Below are 19,797 nucleotides of genomic sequence, written 5' to 3' on the forward strand. Positions count from 1 at the left end.
GATTTTTCTGTCATATTTGAACGGCCCGCCGACGGTTGCAAACATAACGTTCGTGAATTTCGAAGGGAAAAGCGGTTTTCTCGTGCGGTCTTCGCTTCTTTTTTTTAACGTGTATATGTGTTGTGTATGTTTGGCGTGCGGCTAACTTTGTTATACTTGTTGTTGTTCTAGTGCTGTTTTTGTTGTTGGTAACAACGTGCGGTGCGCGCCTTAATTAACAACAAAAAAAAGAATACCATTTTCGAGGAAAAGTTTATAAACAAAACACTAATTCTTCTTACCAAATTCTAAAAGGTTTGTTTTATGACTTAAGCTGACTTTTAGTTAATTAGCTGATTTTATTGTTTGTTTCCTTGGATTTTTTATTGTTGGTAGTTCAGGGATACACATACAGAGACAGCGAGGGTGTGTTTTCCTGCGTGTGGGTGTAGGTTTGTGCATGTGTTTGTGTGTGTTTTGAACCTGTCTCTTTTTCTTGGCTAAAAATCAATAAAATAAAGCAAAAGTCGAAACAACAAAAAGTGCAGGTCCTTTTTGTGTACATGTGGGTGTTTGTCTGCGCGTGTATGTGTTTGACTTTTCAATTTTTGGTTATTTGTTTTTGCTCAGCGAGCAGCTGCAATAACTAAATAAATAAAAGACCGTTAAACGAGGCTCACTTAGTTAGTCGAGCATGGCCAAAAAGCCCGAGTTGCCAATTGCCAATTAGAAGACCGAAAAAAAAAACAAACGAAAATACAGTGAGGCACGGCTAACGGTAATTAGGCGATTACCCCAATGGAAATTGCACCTGCATTAACCGTTCGTTTTTACAAACATTTCCCGTTTCAAATAGCCAAGTTAATTGCCACAATTTTAAGTACCTAATTGTTTTTGATTTTTCGCATTTCATTCATAACTAATAGTAAGCAATCCTTAAATTGTTTTGAGTTTAATTTAGGAATATTTCTTAAATGAGTTATTTGTTAGTTATTAAGCCAAACTTGTTTTTCATATTCTTTAGCTATTGTATAAAATACAATTTGTTATTTATTTCGAAACTTAAGTGATGATATTCTGGGAAAACCAATAATTCATCAAGAACCATATTCAAATTCTTTATCTTGACTTCCGGAAGTATTCAAATTTCCTTTACACGTTTTTCCCCAAACTTAAGAAATCCCTAATATGACTAATATCCAATGATTGCTAGCCCTAGAATGGTAAAAAGAAAACAATTATTTAACATAGTAAACACGAGTGATAAGAAAAGTTAGTTGGTTTAAGTTAGGAACCCATATCAAGTCTTTAATTTCATTGATTAACCGATATCGTACTTGTTTTATCTATCAACCGCTAGCCACTGTTGTTGGCCGCACTTTGGTGTTAAGTGATCTATGATAAAGTGAGTTAACCCCATAGAAAAAGCTGGGTAACAATAATCGCAAGACCCCATATTAATAGTAATGGCGATTTTATCTCTCCACCACTCGCCGTTTTGTTATGATTTTCTTTACAGTTAGCGAGCAGCTTACTGTTTTTTTTTATTATTATTACTTAGTTTTTTAATGCCTTTCTTAACTGGATTGGCAATTGCTGGCTGTATATATTAAATCATTTACACTTTGCCAGCTGCCATGCACTGATTCTGATATTGCCCCCCATTCCTCCGTTCCCTGTGTTTACCTCTTTTTTTTTTTTTTTTCCTTTTGTCTATATATTATAGTATACTATATTATCAGTTGTTGTGTTGTTTTATCTAATCGGAAAAGGGTGTGAAGATTCCTATAGCCCAATGAGTCATACAATACTTTGGCTCTTGCCATATTTATATCTGTATATATATCAAGTGCATTTCGGCTGGCTGTCAAGTCCAAGTGCAGCCTCAATTGGCTGATTAACATTTTGTTGTAGTGCCTAGTGCATAGTGCTTAGTGCCTACCTGACTAGCTATCTATCCTGCTCTGTTTCTACACCGCTTAAAGCCTCTCTTTCAACCCCGCTGCTTGCCTATAGAACGTTAAGTCGTTAAACCAGTTTATGACTGGCCGGGCATAGAGGCCATACGTTAAGTAAGTAGAATCAACAGACTCTGAATCAGCTGCGGATCTTACGGCCATAGCTACTGTGGCTGAGTTGGTTACCTGTAAAGAGCTTGCGGGTAAGGTGTATAAGTCAGAGGGTAACCTTATATTCGATCCTGTAAAAGTTTACACCCTTAGATTTCAAGATTTATCTAAGCTAGTGATATTAGTTTTGGGTTGCAAGTTCCTTATGATTCATATTAAGTCCCTTTAAGAGGTATTCTATCAAAGGGTATCTCCAAGTTGAAAAGCCCCATTAAAGCGTTCTTAATAGTATTTTCTTTGTTGCTTTTTAGAGGCTTGGAAAAAGAGCGGAAGAGAAAGGGGGGGGCAGAAGAGTATTCACTTTATATGGTTGGGGGAAGCGTGCCAGTTGCAACAACTTCCTCATGTGTGCGTTCAACGAGCGGCGGCCATAATCGCTTTTCACAAAAACAATAATAATTAAAATTAAATTTTCATTACCCCCCCGTCTCTCTCCCTTTCGGTAGCTTCAAATTATTCCCCCCTCGTTTCCTAACCAGATGTGTCACCTTTGTATGTTTGATTCTAGGCCCTGAACAAATTGAGATTATTTTAGTTTAAAAATTAAATATGATTTTTGAATTTGGGCCAATGTCAGATGAAGAGGGGGTGGGGGATATAACTGAAATAATTGAGCAAAAACAATAATCAGAAAGATGATTAAACATTGAGTGATCAATGGGGCAAGTGAATTGCCGGCGGCGAGGATGGAAGCCTCACTTCTCGAGTCTCGAGTTTCAAGCAACTTCTCAACAGCTGCGCCCGATATATTTACCTCTCTTACCGTTTTTTATTGCTGTATTTTCTGTATTATTATTTCATTTGCTTAGTGTGGCATATTTGTTTGGTGGTTAACTTACTTCACACTTCCTTGTTGTCTCGACTTTGAACTTGGCATCTTCTCGAATCTCGATGATCGAAGATCGTGGGGCTTTTGACCTTCCTGGCTAGCTGGGCTTTCTAGGATCGATTGAAGGTCACCTGCTCACCCGTTGACCCAAAACAATAATGGATGACTACCACGCAACAAACAAAAAGACAGAAGATAGATAATATAAGCAACTTGGGCATTCAACGGATTGCAAATGCAGCCACAATGGTGATAGTTTAGTTTATTGAACGCACAATAGGACTGAATGGAGCATGAACGTTGAATGTTTAGCCAATTCGAAAATTGTGTCAGCAATAACAGCATTCAAAATTCACGTGCCAAATGGCCCGAAATTAATTTGTATAATTCCCCAATATCGAATGTTGACGCAAATCAAGTCGCACGATCATAAAGTTTGTTTTTGGTTATGAAAGTTAGAATTTATGGCACTTTAGTTTTGATTTTTGTGGGGGAATAACTTTAAGGTTTATCAGTATTTTATTAACTTTAATATATGATAGCCTTCCATTCCCAAGCCACAAGAACTGCCTGTCACTTTTGGCCAAATTTCTTTCGACCCTTTTTGTGGGAAGACAATGTCAATGACGTTTTCTAGTTTTTTCTAGTTTTCGTCCAACGATGACGAGGGCGATCGCCAATGACTTGTCTTTCGGATGCCAAAAAACTTATGAACATCATTATGGGAACGTAGATGCCTTGAAATGCAGATTTAGATGCAGTTGCCGATGGCGTTGCCGTTGCAGTGGCCGTTGCAGTTAAACAAAATTTCATTGTCGTTGCTTTATTCATATATTTTTTGCATATTTCTTTTTCGTATTTGATTTTATTTTCTATAGTTTTTGTAGTAGTGGCTTTGTGAGAACAATGGGCATGGTTTGGTGTCTTCATCGAGGGCCCTCTGTCTGTTATCGATTGTGCTGCATAAATTACACGCTTTGTCACCTCGATTCGATTACAAATTTATGCAAATCGCGCTTTAATTTATTTAACAGCCACGATCCATCGATGATGGCAATTGTTCATCACAGTTCCAGCCAAGTGGGTGGCTATAGAAATACCTATACTCGTACTATAACGTAAATACGGTTTAACTATGATGTCACCGCCAGTGCATTCCGGGCCAGTACAGTGGAGCATAGTTTTTGATGACAATGGCTAATCGAAAGCACCGTTCACATGCAAAAATGCAATAATAATAGAGAGCAAAATCGTGCACAGCGGGAAATTGAGTTGGTTTTATTAGAAAATTGCAATGGATTTTGTTTAGAAATAAGTTGGAAAAAGATTAATTTATATAAAATTAACTAGTAACTAACTTTAACTTTCTCTAAAATCCCTTCAGCAACTGCCATTAGATTCAAATATTTTTTTCTCTGTGTAGCTGAAATAATTAGCTCACATACGTTTTCCACTCTAAGCATTTAATGAGGCCTCTAAGCTATTGTCTGGCCCCTGTACATCCCATAGTCCGTCCCCCCCCTGAATGTTGTGCAATTTGTTGTTAAACTGTCAATTCAATTGACGTTACTCATACGACCCGTGGTGCAGCGGATGTTTAGCGCAGCGAGAGATTCCCCCTCTATCTCTTTCTACCGTTAGCATTTCTATTTCTATGACAATTTACCACCCCTCCCGCTGACTAATTTCTGGCCCAACAAAGGCTAAAATGCGGAAAAGGTTTTTCGCAGCCTTAACTTTTGCCTTCGATGACCGAATGGTTGCATAAGAGATTTTCAATTTTAGATTTTCACCGGCTTTAATCAAGCTGTTTAAGACCCCACTGGGATATTTTAATTTAGTTTTTCTTTCGTCTCTTTGATGTTGTTGTGCCATAAATTTCCACCTCAAAAACAAAAAATTAAAACCTGGAGCCCAGCCAAGAAAATTAAAAAGAAAATTCAACGTAATCCATCTGGGGGAAAGTATAAATTTTCCTTAGAAAAAATACAAAAATCTCTTAATATAAATACTGCTTGTGTTTCATTTAAGAAGCGATGTATCTCACTTCGTAATCAATATGTTTTTTTTTTTAGATTACGTAAGGGTTTTCCAGTAGTCACCCAACGCTTTTCTTATATTCAAAAGGCAACCACAAGCGGAACGAGTTAAGTGTCGCTCCAGCGACTGTCTGTTTGTTTTTCTTATTATCTTAAGTTGCCTTTTGTTATGTTCTATGGTCTTTTTCTTTTAAGTGTAAATGAATCCTTGAGTCTGGTAACCTTTAATTAAGTTGTAATTATTAAAAAGGTCGCTTAAATCAGCTTTCTTTGTCGCTGCGGTGATGCAATTTGTTTATCAGAGGATTGCAGAATTATTTTCACCTTCAACTGTCTTTTTTAATACTTTTCAAAAGGTTTTTTGTGTACTTTTTTTTTGCGTTCGCTGTTTGTTTAGTGAGTCAACTGTCTGGGAGACAAAAAACAAGATTTTACATATATTCTTAGGCAGCGGAAATGCTTGGAAATGTGTCATCTATGGGTAAATTATATTGAAAAGTGAATGCATTTATTACTGAATATTTGCTTAGACTATATAAAAGATCTCCCATGACTGCTGGATTAATCTTAACTTAAGGAAACTCTTGTTTTTTCCTGTAAGGTACTAACTAGTTGTACTTCCTGTACCCTTTAGTGAGAGTCATTCCCCTCATAACATCCGCCTCGGAAACAGCAAAGAGGTGTTCGAGAGAGTTAAAGACGCAGAAAAAAACAGGAACTAAGGTATCTCCATTATAGTGAATAGCGCCTCCTCTCCTCCTCCTCCTCCTCCAATTATCTATATTTAAAATCATGTAACGCATTATGACTTCATGATATTAGACATGAGATGGCAAATTGATTAGCACAATTAATTGTAATTAATTACAAGGAGCCAGCTGCCAGCTGCCAACTGCCAACTGCCATTATGTCACCCCATCCAATCAATTTGGCCAACTTGTCTTTTGTTAACCTTTCATTGGCCCTTTTCTTATGCTATTTTTAACAAAAGGAAATGGCTTTTTAAGAGATCCATATTATATTATTATTAATTTTGTGTTAGGTTTTGTGTTTGGGAAAGTGGCGCCGCCTGCTGGCCAAGTAGTGCAATAAGCCGAAAGTAAAAGTGGGCTGCACTGCGGGGAATCGGGGGTATACTCGTATATGTACCTATATAAATGCGGCATTTGGCTATTGTCTGAAACGGTAGCGCGAGTGGAAAGGTTTTCCCCAAGCCCATTTGAATGGTAGTTAGGTGTGTGAAGATGCAATGTTTTCGGATCTCTTTGGTTCGGTTTTTGGTTAGATATACGTATATATATATATACATAAAGAGATATATCTTTCCACATGTGAGGCTCGCGTGCAATCATCAATAACCAGATTTCAATGCCAAGACCTCTTGCAGCCCCCCCAGAAAGTCATTAACATTAGTCAAAATGAAAGTTTTCCCAGCGGACAAATAGTAGCCTTGAGAACTTTACACTGCTAAAAATGTTTAAGATTAGAATGAGCAGGGTTTTCGTTTCAAAAACAATGCAGTTTTCCATCTACATACTTTAACTTTAACTAAGGAATGGAATTTATTTGCCTTTCAGTGTAGTTTTTAACTTTTAAGAATATGAATTCTTATCTTTGTTTACAGGAATTTGCTGTTTTAATTTAGCAACGTGCTTGCTTGTTTTGTTTTTAACACTCTTTCAACTTTAAAAATCATTTAATTTAATTTTTATAACTCCATCAAAAATGTATAAACATGTAATTTTTAATATTTTAGCGCAGTTACGTGCTTCTTTCGAGATTCAAGCGATATTCTTGATATCACAACACGTCCCAAAGGGTCAGAAATCAGAACGCAATAAGAAATGGTGAAAAATCTAGAGAAGGGCGAGGTGGTTCTTGGGGGCGGGTTCCAGTGACGTCAAAGCCTTTTGTGTCTGCCACATTTTACGTGATAAATACGTGATTAATTCGCGAATAGAACGCGCCGCGACCCCAGGCATTTGCATAATGAGGAAGAGTTTGATGGAAGGAAGGAGGAGGTGGAAAAGGGGTAGGGAACTTGGAACCACAATTATGCAATTTCCTGCCTAGCTCTAAGCACTTAATTATGGTTATTAAAAATTTGGCAAATAGTTTCTTCGCTTTTGTGTGCGGCCCAAACATTTGCACATAGTTAGCTTGAAACATCGGAATTGGCCATATCATTATGGTTAAAATATGTATAGATATATATATATATATATTTGTGGTGGCTCGGATGTGGCGTGCCAGCTTTTAGCTCTTAGCCAGATTTGCAAATCCGAAAACGAGTTGAATGAACGTTTGGCAGTGATGTTTTGACCATCATCGTCAGCCATCGGAAAGATGACAAGCTGAGAAATATGAAAACGGTAGGAAAACTGTAAGGAAAAGAGTGGTTTAATGTCTTTATAAGTTTAAGTTGCCAATTAAATTGGTTATTTAAGTGGCCAATAAAAGGGCCTGCAAACTTCATTTTAAACAAATAAGAACTTTAACAAGTTAATAAGCTATGAAAGTCCATAATAATTGATTAAATATTGGTCAGAGAGTTAGCTAACTTGTTGTTTATTCAGTTCATAGAGTGCAATCAGCGATTAGTGTACTATTCACTTATTAAACTAGTTCAGGCCATAAATTATTAAAGCCAAAGATAGGCCAGGTTAATTCTCCTGATGGACCTCCCCTTCTTTTGGGGTCAAAAGCCCTTTCCCTCCCCCCTCTTTATGGTAGTTCCTGTAGTTAAACCTTAGCAAACTTTCGATTGAATTTGACTTGGCCCAGTCTCTGGGGCAACTTAACTGGCGTTATCAACCGACGGGAATCGGTGTCAGCTAATCGCACCCACAACGAGCCGCACTGACCCCAATCGAGGAGCACCATTTGGCCATTCCAACCACGTTGTCGGTAAATGGAAAATGAAAATGAATATAGAAATAGAAATAGAAGGCAAACAAACTTAGAAGCCGAAACCAAAACAGAACAAGAAGCGCCAGTCCAAACATGGTCAGCGGAATTGGTTTGTCACTTTCTCAGCCGAAAGCCAAAGAAGCCCAGAAAACAGAAAACAGAACGCGTCATATGGGTGCGCCCTTCAAAAAGAGGAACAAAAACAAAAACTTACACACTCTTGGTCAGCACAATAGGTATACCAGTTAGCTAGTTCACTTACTTAAATTTAAAAAAAGTTGAATTAAACTTTACCGAATTATCAATGAGAGTACAGAAATTGTTTGGCAAGTTGTGAAAGGGTAAAGAGGTTAAATAATTGCATATAAAAATATGAAATTTATGCCATTTAATATACTTTGCTACTAATTAGCTTACCCCCGCTGTTCCAACGACGTCATTCGGCTGGGTTCTGAACCCAGCCCAGAGCACTTCACGTTACACTCGAGCACGTTCTTATCTCCATGAACTGCCTCGCATTGCATAAGCATAACAAAATCTTAAAAAATAATAATAATAACATAATCTGTGACTCAGAGCGGTGGGTTTTTAATTGTAATTAGCCAAAGCCAAGGCAAGTCTTTTGGCTTTTTCATTAACCAAAAAGCGAGACAGAAAGGCTAAACAAAAACGAAGCTACCTTACAGTGAAGATCAAAGGGGTAAGGGGGCGATATCTGGCAGAGATCAGCGGGCTTAGCCAGCCGAATCCGCAGTGGAGTGCAACTGAGTGTGTCCAAGTCAGCGGGGCATCCAAATCAGGGCAAAAATCTTCAAGATCCGAGAGGAATCTAGTTAATGTCCTTGAAAGATTAACTTGGTTAAAAGGTTGAAATTTTAATTATAATTTTTTTTTGTAATAATTAAAAGACATTTCTAACAATTTGATTTATTTACCTTGCAGTTGCAGCCGAAACAAAGAAGGAAGCTTAGGCAAATATTTACTGGGAAAACTCAGACCGCCGTCGAGGAGGAAATCCAAGTAGGAACGACCACAACTGTGAGTGCCAAGCGGGGGAAAATGAAAACAAACAAATCTGAAAATCATATGCAGAGGGGAGTCGCACTTACATATATATACGACTATATGCTTTATGGGAATATGGGAATGAGACTTCAGATTTTTGTGACCATATCCGGTTGCCAGTCGGCAGTCGACAATTGCATTTGCAGCTTCCATCAAAACAATAGGGGAAAAAAAAAAAGACTGCAAGACGAAAAGCGGAGCGAACTGAAAACGCAACTTGGTCTCTTAGGGCTCCATGGAAATCGCATCTTGGCATTCGGCATTGTTGCCCAGGCAGGGGGATCTTTATTTGTGGAAGTGTGGAAGATTTTTGAGGGGGAAATTGCGTAAAACGATGATAGGTGGAGCGATACTATCAGTAGAGGATGGGGAAATCAAAGGGTTAACAATCAATAAATTGTCTCAAAGGGTTGTAGGAAGTTGCTATAGAAAAAGTCCATTCATTTGCACATATTTCGATACAACCTGTAACCACTGATAAATTTGATTTATTATCAAATTAAAACAATGATTAGTGTGGCTTAAATTAGCCATTTGTACTTGGCTTTGGGTTTGGCTAATCTAATAACAAGGTTGACAAAATGATGTGGCCTTAACATTGGACAAATTGCTAATTCTATAATAAGTTAACCATTTCAGTCAGTCGTGTGTATCAGAAATTAAGTTAAGTGCTGTTTAAAATCTGTATTTTAAAGGGCTTACACCTATATCCCTAGCTAAACACACACATTATATACCTGCTATATAGCATATGCTTCCGTGTTAGTAACTCCTTTTCCTATATGCAATATATCTATCAGAGTTTCCATCAAAAAATAATATAACCCATAGAATTGATAGGGTTTCCACATGAAAACTTTTCTTTTCAACGCAATATATCGATAAAGTTCAGTCCAAAATCTGACATCCGAGTAGCCTTTGGGACTTTCAAAGTTAAAAGTCATTCGATTTGGCCTGAACTCGTCCCATTTCGGAAACCTCTGTCCAGGACTACACATACAAAATCGTTTTGAAAGCAAACATATTTTGTAACTAAAGTAGACTGTGCCATTTCCAAGATTGAATTTCATAGGATTCGTCGTGCCATATCTCTATTCAGTTTGGTATAACGCCTGATCAGGTCGACACACAAAAACTTTTGTAAATAAAATTCTAATCAAGATGCCACACAAGAAATTTCCTAGAATGTCGCAAGCGCAGCTAAAACTTTTGATTAAGAACCAAAATCAAAATTTGGAGAAACCGACGACTATACTCGAGCCGCCAAAGTTCATACAGCAGCCGCTGAAGAAGAAGAAGTGGCCAAAGACTGAGGCATCTATCACTCCTGGGCCAGCTGGTAGGGAAGAGCTGCAGCACGAGCCGTTGCAGCAGGAAGAGCTGCAGCAGGAGCCGCTGCAGCACGAGCCGCCGCACCCAGAGCTGCCTCAGCAAGAGCCGCATCAAGAGCAGACGCTGCAGCTTGAGATGCCGCATCCAGAATCGCAGAAGCCGCTGCACGAGAAGCCTCTGCAGGAGGAGCCGATGCAGCAAAAATCTCAGAAGCAGAGCAACAATAACGAGCAGCTGCCCCAGGTGAGCAACCACAAGCAGCCTGGCAGTTCCCAGCAGAAATACTACAACTTCTTGGAGGATACCAAGCAAGGACTTCTCAAGTTTCTGGATTTGGGCCAGCCAATCACTAAGAAGAATGATCCGGAAAAGCCAAAGAAATATCATACATCTGGATATAACCAGGACCGGAATCAGCCGACGGTATCTCCACAGCCATCCAATGAATGGCGGCGCAACAGCAGTCCGGATGATATCCAGAAGAAGCCAGGGCCCAGCACCTCATCGTCGGACAAATTCAATTGGCCAAATGGAGAGAAGATTCCATCCTATGAGAAGTTACGGCAAACTGCTTGGGAATTCTTCTCGTATCCTGCTTTTCAACCATCTGAGCCAGGGCCCGCGTCCACGGCCACCATAACACCCAAGATCCGGGGCGTTACTCAACCTCAATTGGCCACAACCATGGATGTGGTTTCACTGGGCTCAAGCCAGGCAACACCATTGGATCCCAGCGTCCTCAATATGGCCTTTGAGACCTTCTCGTTTATGGATATTTCAGAAAGAGAACACCAGCCCGGTGAGCCAAGCCGACCACGAGGATGCACTGTCTATGATGCGAATATGTCTGACCATATCCAATTGACACCGGAGCAGAAGATTCGCCTTCAAATAGCTGTTACCCAGAAGGATATTCCGCTGCAGGAAGCCCTTATGGCCATTGCCGAGGAGCTTCGCTCTGAGCATCTGAAGCCACCGCCGGCGGATGAGCCCCCCATTAAACAGCAATATCCATCATCGTCTTCGTCTTCAACTTATGCTGCTTCAACCTGTCCAACTTCATCTTATTCATCTTCAACTTATCCATCTACAGCCTATCCTTCCTCAACTTATTCTTCTTCGAGCTATCCTGCTTCAAGCTATACTTCTTCGAGATATCCTTCTTCAAGCTATCCATCCAATCTATCTTCTACCTATCCCCTATTAAGCTATCCATCTCCAAGCAATCTATCTTCAACGTATCCATCTTCAACCTATCCATCCTCAACCCATCCATCCTCAACCTATCCATCTTCAATCTATCCATCTTCAACTTATCTATCCTCAAGCCATCCATCTTCAAGTACTTCGGATAGCTACTTCAGTGGCGATCAAGTTCAGCCAGTGCAAGGAACCGCATCCCAGGCAGAGTACGGCTATACATCTCAGCCAGTGTATGTCCATCAATCCCAACATGGACATCGCTACCAGTCCCAGCCAGGGAATAGCTATCCACCTCAGTCAGAATATGGTTATCAATATCAGCCGAGCTATGGCTATCTGTCTACGCTGTCAGGCAATGACGATCACTTTGATGCTGGCTTTGACTCTCAGTCCTATCCCTACACTCAACCGACGGCCATGCCCGTGCCTTTGGATTTCAGCCGTCCACCGACTGGTTATCCGCAGCAGGAGGATCTCAGCGAGCAGATGGAACAGGCGGAGCTGGACTCAATGGCCATTTATATGTTTCCGGACTTAAATGCCAACCGTTCTAGTCGCTAGAGCTGTGAAAAACTGATGGAAAAAAGAAGTACTGTCGCAAAATATATCATTTTTGATAATAGCCACTATCACCGAAAGGAAAATTGATAGCATTGCCCCCCTATTTGGGGGTTTTGTAATGTAAACAACAGACACCTTGAATACAGCAGAATATATTTCATTTTTCATCTATTTATCAATAAAGGAATGTTTGTAATGTAGAAAATATTCTGTTAACTTCATAGGTGATTGAGTTTTTTAAGATCAAAAATAGTTTATGAAGCTAATCGAATAGGCTTTCGTTTTTAAGTAACAGAAAATTCAACTTAATAATCAAAAACAATCTCAACCAGAATGAAAACTGAAGAGTTATCTTGGAAATACCTATAGGAAAGCCATAAAAATTTCACTTTTCAGCCAACTCAGTAGAAGAAAGTGAAAAATATGCGAAAAAAAAATCAACTAAAAAACGAACAATTGAAATGGAGGGAAAAAACGAACTTGTCAGCGTCAATTGTTTGGCTGGCAGCAGTTTCGTTTTCTAATGTTACCAAATCAAAGTCTTTTAACGGAAATCAAATAAGATGAGTTGCCTTATAAACTGTAGTTATCAGTCTTTGCTTTACTTGAGTCAGCTCCCCCCCTCCCCCTTTATTATCTAATCAACTAGCTTAGCCTGTCGAATACTATCAACAAGTTAAGCAAATCAATTAATCTATTATATGATTTATGGATCTATATTATATATCCCACTCATATCAACTTGCTTTTTAAAGAAAGCTGGTCATCGAACGCTATTAATTAAACAAGTAGTTGGCGATTAAGTTAATAATGTAAGTGCAATAATAGTCATTAAAAGACGGACAGATAAGTGTCTGAACAATAACTCGATTTTAAGTTTGAGTTGCAAAACCGCACTTAATATTTATTGTACAATCTTTAAAGTTTAACTTCATTTCATAAAACAAGAAATGTTGTATTAATAACGTAAACCCTTTGAAGATAAGACAATTTGCAGTGGTGACACGCACGTTACTTGCCAGTGACCCCGATCTAAAGGCATTTGGGAAAGAAATTTCACTTTGTTCTGCGATGTGAGGGAGCCTTCACTTTCGATTTGCATACCGAAAATGAAGTTATTTGTTAGATAAGTGGCTAGGAGTTGGGAAAGAAGACAAAGAAAGCATTTCAAGTCGGTGAAAAGAAGTGAAATGCTGGAAAATTGCCACAGAGAAGCCGTTTAAATGGGTTACGACTGTGCCGAAAGTAACAATTGTTTGCTAATTTCAATAAATATACATTTATTTTAGCCACAATGAGAGGCATTCAGACGAGTGGATGAGATGAGATCACCTCAGTAGTATTCTATTTTAATCAGATATTAACTTTACTTTGTTCTCAGCCTATTAGATTTGCAATTTATTTACAAAGTAATTAAGGCAAGTTCCCATATTAAATGCAAATTTAGTTTGCATTTTAATTTATTTACAAAAATCTAGAATCTTCGCATTTTATTTCGTATCAATCGGGAGTCTGAAATAATGTCTGTGTTTCCAGATTGAAACTTTTGCGTGCCGCGAATAGAAAGTGAGCGTGAACTTTCCCACCCACTTTTCCCTTGCCGCCCAACGACGAACGTCGCACCGCCCTGCCCCGCCCCCTTGCATATAATTATTGCACTTTGCCATTTCAATTTCGCCTTTGTCGCCTGCACTTGAAGGTTGCCTTGTTTTTATTTTCTTTAATTTTTACCGAGTTCTCCCCGTCTTTTCCCTTTTTTTCCCCCTTTTTCGAAAGGGTATCTTGGCTTTCTCATGAGCTTTGTTAAGATTTTAGGGGATACAAAATACAAAAGTAATATATTTACTAACTAAAGTTATGATTACTTAATCTGATTGGCCTTTAAATGATGAATAAATCAGTTTTAAAGCTACTTTAATCCTGGTTCTTGTTGATAAAACTTAACTTTTATTAATGTTTAACATATATTAAGTTAATGTATTATTTTTTATATATTTTTTATACATTCCTTAACCCAAAACCACAAAAATATAGTGCCCAACCCAATCATATTTCAAACAATAATAATTGCAGTCACCCGAACTGGTTCTATTATTATGAAATCCAGTTACTAGCTTATCAAGATCGTAACTAACACAGAACGCTAGTCAGTCCAGTTAATCCATATTGAATATGAGTTTATAAAAAGCTATTGATTTATGTGCCTAACAAAGAAGATGAAATATAAATGTTAAAGTTAATTGAAAAGGGGAAAAGAGTATCTGAGAGAAGGCAACAGGCAAAACTGTCTATTTCCCTGGGTGTTTTCTTTGTGGCAGGGCAGGGCTTAATTGCAATGTGGAGGCACTTGCTCCAGTTTTGTGGGCATATGAAAGTGCATTTGGTTTTTTCTCCAACGTTTTCTTTGCCTTTGTGGCATGGTATTATGAAATGGTCTGCATACAGGGCCCAGGGCCTTGAGTCCAATTTGAAAAGGCGGCCCACTGATGGCAGATATGCCAGACACTACAGCTATGTTCACAAATCTAGTAATTCGAAGGGAATGTTAAGGAAAAAAACAAGCTTGCAATAGTGTTAGGAAAAAGAAAAGTCATATTTTGTATGCAGTTTGAGTTACTTTTCTTTGTGCGAAGTTTAAATCGTTTTAGTAACCTATTAAAACGTGATTTTTCTCCACATTCGTTGCTTGTTAAAACGTAAAACTATCTACTAATGAAACTGGCTTAAAGGGTTTTAGTTTTCTTTTGTTTTTTTTCCACAAACACAACGACTATTATATCGTCTTGATCTGTATAATGAGGTGCATCGGTCTTTAAGCCGGCTGCTGGGCAAATTGTTTAACGATGCTGATGAGATTTGCATATAGCATATATACTATAGGGTATATACCCCCCTATACCATAGCCATACCCATAGCATATTTCCCCTTTGGGGTTTTTGGTTTTCTGCTTGTTGTTTTTGCTGTTTCGAAGCTCAAGTCTGGTATGGATGTCATTCGTTATGGTTCGCAGAACTTCTCTGCATTGGCCGCCTCGCTTTTGGCTTTGTTTACAATAAATCCGGCGGGCTTTAAACAATTGCTGTTTTGTTTTTATGGCCCCATCGAATTACCATGGAGCATAAAGCATAAAAACCAGGCGACGAAATGCCTTTTCTGACCTTTAACGCCTGATGTCATGTACATGGCTTGTCATAACTGGCGTATGCGTAATATTGCAGGTGAACTTTCTTGGCAGCCAACTAATTTCTATAAAGATAGAGATATATGTAGAGACTAGACTAGAGCGGAGAACACAACTCAAACAAGGCGATTAACCCAAATAAATGCGTAAAATACGTTTAACAAATTCTCGGTTCTCGGTTCTCAGTTCTCGATTCGTTTTTAGCACAAGCAAATGTACGTGCCACACAAATTGTGAATTAGGCCGGGCTTTAAGTTGTGCTTTTCGGCTCTCGGAATTGCCAAAAGTTTGTGTATAACCAAAAAAAACAACAACAACATACCCAGCAGCTAACACTAAATTGGTATTTTCACAGCCGCCCAAAATTGAAATGCTAATTTTTTCCTCTTTCTCAACTACCTTTAGGTTAGTTAGGGTATATTAGGCCTAAGAGAGGTTTGGGAAGGTTTTTAAGTTTTTTGAAGTTTACAAAATGTATATTAAAGTCTGTTTTAGATATAGTTAAGCTATATAAGTTAGCAAACCGATTTGTATTTATCTTCTTGCTAAGTATCGCCGTGTCGTTCCCATTTAAACGCCATTCGCTGTCTTTATTTGTATTGCCAGTTGGCCAGAACAAAGCGGCAAAACAATTAAGAGCAAGCACGAGAGGTTCGAAGTGCTGGCCCATACAGTCATAGCCATTTAAGACAGTTACATCTTTTTTTTTTTGCGTGGGCCGAAACTTGAAATGGTATTAACAAGAAAAAAAAAAGGGATGGGCCGGGGCTGGAAATAATCATTGGAAGATGCGACTAAAGAGGCCTTTTGTTTTTATTTCACAAGTCGTCGACCTTCAGTGGGTGGATAGTTACACCGAGAAAATATATATAAAACCGATATGGTAAATATATAATCTCAAGTGAGTTTGAATCTATATCTGTGGGTTGGTTAACGATAATATGGGAAACCATAAATATAAAGTCATATAAATAGCATTAAAGAGTCTTTTTGTTCAGTGTAGGCTGAGGATGAGTGGATGGCACCCAGAAATGCCCCAAAATGGCAACTCCTCTGGTGGCGGGACAAGGCGACTAAACCCGTTTCCCAGAACATATATAAAAACGTATTTCGAAAATGCGATTTCGATGACTTCATCGAGAGCTCCATCTACCCTGAATGCCAATTGTTTACCCCCAAAAACCACTGACTCATCCACTCTTTCTCTTCCCCATCTCTTCCAGCGTTTGGGAGCAGTCGTCGCAAGATCACAGAACGGGACGCATCATGACTTTCTACTGGTGGTCACACTGGTTCTGGATAACCCTCATCCTAAGTGGTAATATATCAATACTTGATCTAATATTCAAGTAGGTCAACAGTACCTTAATCCATTAACACCTTTTTTTTTTGGATTTCATTTCCCCGGCAGTTAACTTGCTGTCCAGCCATGTCCACACATATCCCAGCCAGGAGGCCGAGTCACTGGCCTCCAGTCCACATCCGCAGCCCGTGCGAACCACTAAACTTTACCAGACGACGGTGACCCAGACCTGGGGCACAGCCACCCAGAGCAACATCATGGACCTGACCCACCGACCCACCACCAGCAGGCCGTTGGTGACTCCCAGCTATGATGGTGGCCCTGCAGTGTCGCAGGTCGAAGATGTTGACCAGGCGGTGGAGCTGAAGGAGGAAGAGATGCCGCTCAATGATCGTGAGGAGGAGCAGGATGAAAATCCGGAAGCAGATCAAGAGCGGGAGCCGGATGAGGCAGTTTCAGATTCAGATCCAGATGCGGATGCTGAAACCGAGGAAGCTGCTGCCAATGAGGAGCTGGCCCAGTTCGAGTTCAAGCGATCGGCGGACTTTACCTCCGATCAGCTGAATAACTTTACGAATTTCAGCAGTAGTACTAGGTGAGTTTGCTAAAAATAATATTAATAATAAAAGGAAATATTTAATATTAAAATCCAATTTTAACCGGAAAGAAAATTTCTTAAATTTTGACCAAAAAAGAGCCTTTTTTCCTGTTAAAATCTCTATAAAACAGCCAAAAATTATTTTATTTTAATGGGAATAGTATTTTCTTAAATGTTTTTAACCAAAGAAAAAAGTTGCTTACCAGTTTTATCAAATTTCTGGAAAAAAAATTTCTCAAAATTTTGAAAATTCTGTAAGGGGTACCCCTTGCCTAAAATGCAACATTTTGAAAAAAAAAATTAGTCTTTGAAAAATGACATACTTTCAATGCAATTTTATTGATTTTGTAATTCTGATCATAAAAAAGTTTAGTTCTTAAAAATCGGACAACCCAGAGGCAACTTACAAGTTTTGGAAGGGAGAGAAAAGGTCGTTTTTAGGTACCCTAAAGATTAATCTTAAAAATAAATGTAATTCGATATATATATCCACGATTATTAACCTCCTTGCAAACCTCATCTCTCCCTCGAATCAGTACAAATGACAGCATCAGCAGCAGCAATAGCACCACCACAAAACCCGTTCCAATCAGCAGCAATAGTCCGGCCACAACGACAACAAGAAGCACCACCAAAGCGGTGGCAATATCCTCGACCACTGCAACGACACCGCGAACCGGAGGCAGTGCCACCCTATCCACTCCAGCTGGTTCTGCGGCTACACCATCGACACCCAAAATAAATACTGAGTGGTTGTCTGATGAGCTCCTGGCGGGTGCAGCAGGTGGAGCGGGGTCAGGAGGAGTAACGAACGATGGCGACGGGGAAAAGGCACCATTCACCCTGGAAAATGCCAACAAGGAGGATGAACTTAGACGTGCCGAGAGCGAGCATAGGTCACGCAAATCCAAAGTTCTTTCCGCAGAGTACAAGCACATCAATCGCTATATTAACTTCTCCAGCGACACGAAGAGTCTACTGACCCGATCAGCCTCCGCGGCGCCCAGCGTGGCAGGTGGCGCGGCCGGATCTGGGTTCTACGATGGAACCATTGGGGATGAGGGAAATATCTCTTCCGAGGCTCTGGCCATTCAGGTGAGTTGAAGGTTTATTTATCTAAACTAAACATTAATTTTGATCTTTTCCTTCCTTTTAGCGAACTTATTTCCTGGATGCTGGCGCAATCTCAGCGATTTGCTTCACTGTCTTCGGAATATGCTGCACGGTGGGCACCATTGGGATCGTACTGTACCGCCGTCGGTATCTGAATAAGCCGCAGGCTTTGAGTGAACCGGACTCGAGTGTCTATATCGATGATAGCACCATGCGGGTGAGTGTAAGGATTCGTTGACCAATTACCACGGGATCCAGAATTTCGTATGCACTAAAAATAGTTTTCCCATTCGATTTTGCAGGACAATTCGGATGAGATGTACAGTTTGGACAACGACTCGTTTCTCAATTCGCTGGAGGCGATGACAATACAGAACTATTGGACGGATACGGTCAAACATACAAAGCTTTAATTTCCGGCCTCTCCAGTTGGAAGTGTATACCCCCATCCCCCCAAATTCCTTCCCATTCCATATCATTTTGATTCGTTTTTTTTTTTTAGTTTCATCTCAATATCGTTTCGTTCTGTTTTGGATGGAATTGCATTCCTGATTTCAAAAACAGACATCATAATCATTAAGTAGCGTAGTTTTTAAGCGCGTGTATGTATTTACTAATGTTAGGCAACCAAAACGAGCAACTAGTTTAAGCCCAAACTACCAAAATTATGTTTAGTGTACGTGTTAGATTTTAAGTGCGCAATGTTTTTTGTTGGTCTTGGCTGTTAGTTAAAGCCCTTCCAACAACCTTTTCCCACTTTATTCCAGCCCAAATCCCAGCTCTCTTGACAAACCCAATTGTACTCGTATCTGTTAGTTAATTATTAATTCTTATTTATATTGTTGACTATTTTATCGCCACCTTCCCCTTAATAGCCCCACTCCCAACCAAATCTCTCCCAAGCCTAATTTTAATAACAGCTATTTATTAAGTTTCCAACCTTGTGTGTCCAACAATTAAACGCAATCATTCCTTCCAGTTTAGCCTATAGAGCAACTTTACACTGTAATTACTGTATTTAAAGCGAAGCAAGCAAACAACAATTAAATGAAAACATCACACATGAACACTGGTGTTGCTAGAATTTTGGTGAAAATAAAAGGATAATATTAAAAGCTTTTGGGCTTTGTTGGGGAAACCCCTTTTACTATCACCAAAACTCTGGCAACACTGCATTCAATTGTTTCAATATATATACATATTTATCAATGAAGTATAAGCTAACGAAGAACAAGAAAAACTGTTTACTGCCACACAATCCTTGTCAATTTTGCTCATCGAACTTTTATACACCACTTGTACTTGTATTATCCGTTCGAATGTTGCAAATATTAAACGAAAAACAAAACAGATGGTACATTAATCATTAAATGCTAAACCGAAATAATTTGAAAAGCTGTTATCCATTGGCGTGGCCAGATTGTTGGGGAAAATTGTATACGCAATCAGTGTTGGGAAAGCAACGGATCTAAGATCAGAAATTTGATTAGTAAAACGTGTTCGACAGGTGTTATATTTTTATAAAGGATTTGGTTAAAGCAAAGGTAAGTTCTG

At 39.1% G+C, this 19,797-nt stretch overlaps 2 protein-coding genes across 3 annotated transcripts; both read left to right on the forward strand.

The window, feature by feature from the left end:
• The first annotated feature begins 25 nt into the window (after positions 1-25).
• Positions 26-19,303, forward strand: LOC108105379 (mucin-4). 2 transcript variants are annotated; one of them, XM_017211921.2, is made up of 7 exons: positions 26-294; positions 8,829-8,924; positions 16,453-16,547; positions 16,641-17,127; positions 17,667-18,225; positions 18,287-18,460; positions 18,546-19,303. In XM_017211921.2, the coding sequence occupies exons 3-7, from the start codon at positions 16,496-16,498 to the stop codon at positions 18,654-18,656; spliced, it is 1,383 nt and encodes a 460-aa protein (XP_017067410.1). In that variant the 5' UTR covers positions 26-294; positions 8,829-8,924; positions 16,453-16,495; the 3' UTR covers positions 18,657-19,303. The 2 variants fall into 2 exon arrangements, with proteins under 2 accessions (XP_017067410.1, XP_017067409.1); XM_017211920.2 differs by having other exon boundaries at positions 27-294; positions 18,287-18,466.
• LOC108105378 (pollen-specific leucine-rich repeat extensin-like protein 1) lies at positions 9,753-12,252 on the forward strand. The gene has a single exon (XM_017211919.1). It carries the CDS (start codon positions 10,113-10,115, stop codon positions 12,045-12,047), a length of 1,935 nt encoding a protein of 644 aa, XP_017067408.1. The 5' UTR covers positions 9,753-10,112; the 3' UTR covers positions 12,048-12,252.
• Positions 19,304-19,797: the final 494 nt, after the last annotated feature.

This window comes from Drosophila eugracilis, unplaced genomic scaffold (genome assembly GCF_018153835.1).
Source record: "Drosophila eugracilis isolate 14026-0451.02 unplaced genomic scaffold, ASM1815383v1 contig_498, whole genome shotgun sequence".
Lineage (NCBI taxonomy): Eukaryota > Metazoa > Arthropoda > Insecta > Diptera > Drosophilidae > Drosophila > Drosophila eugracilis.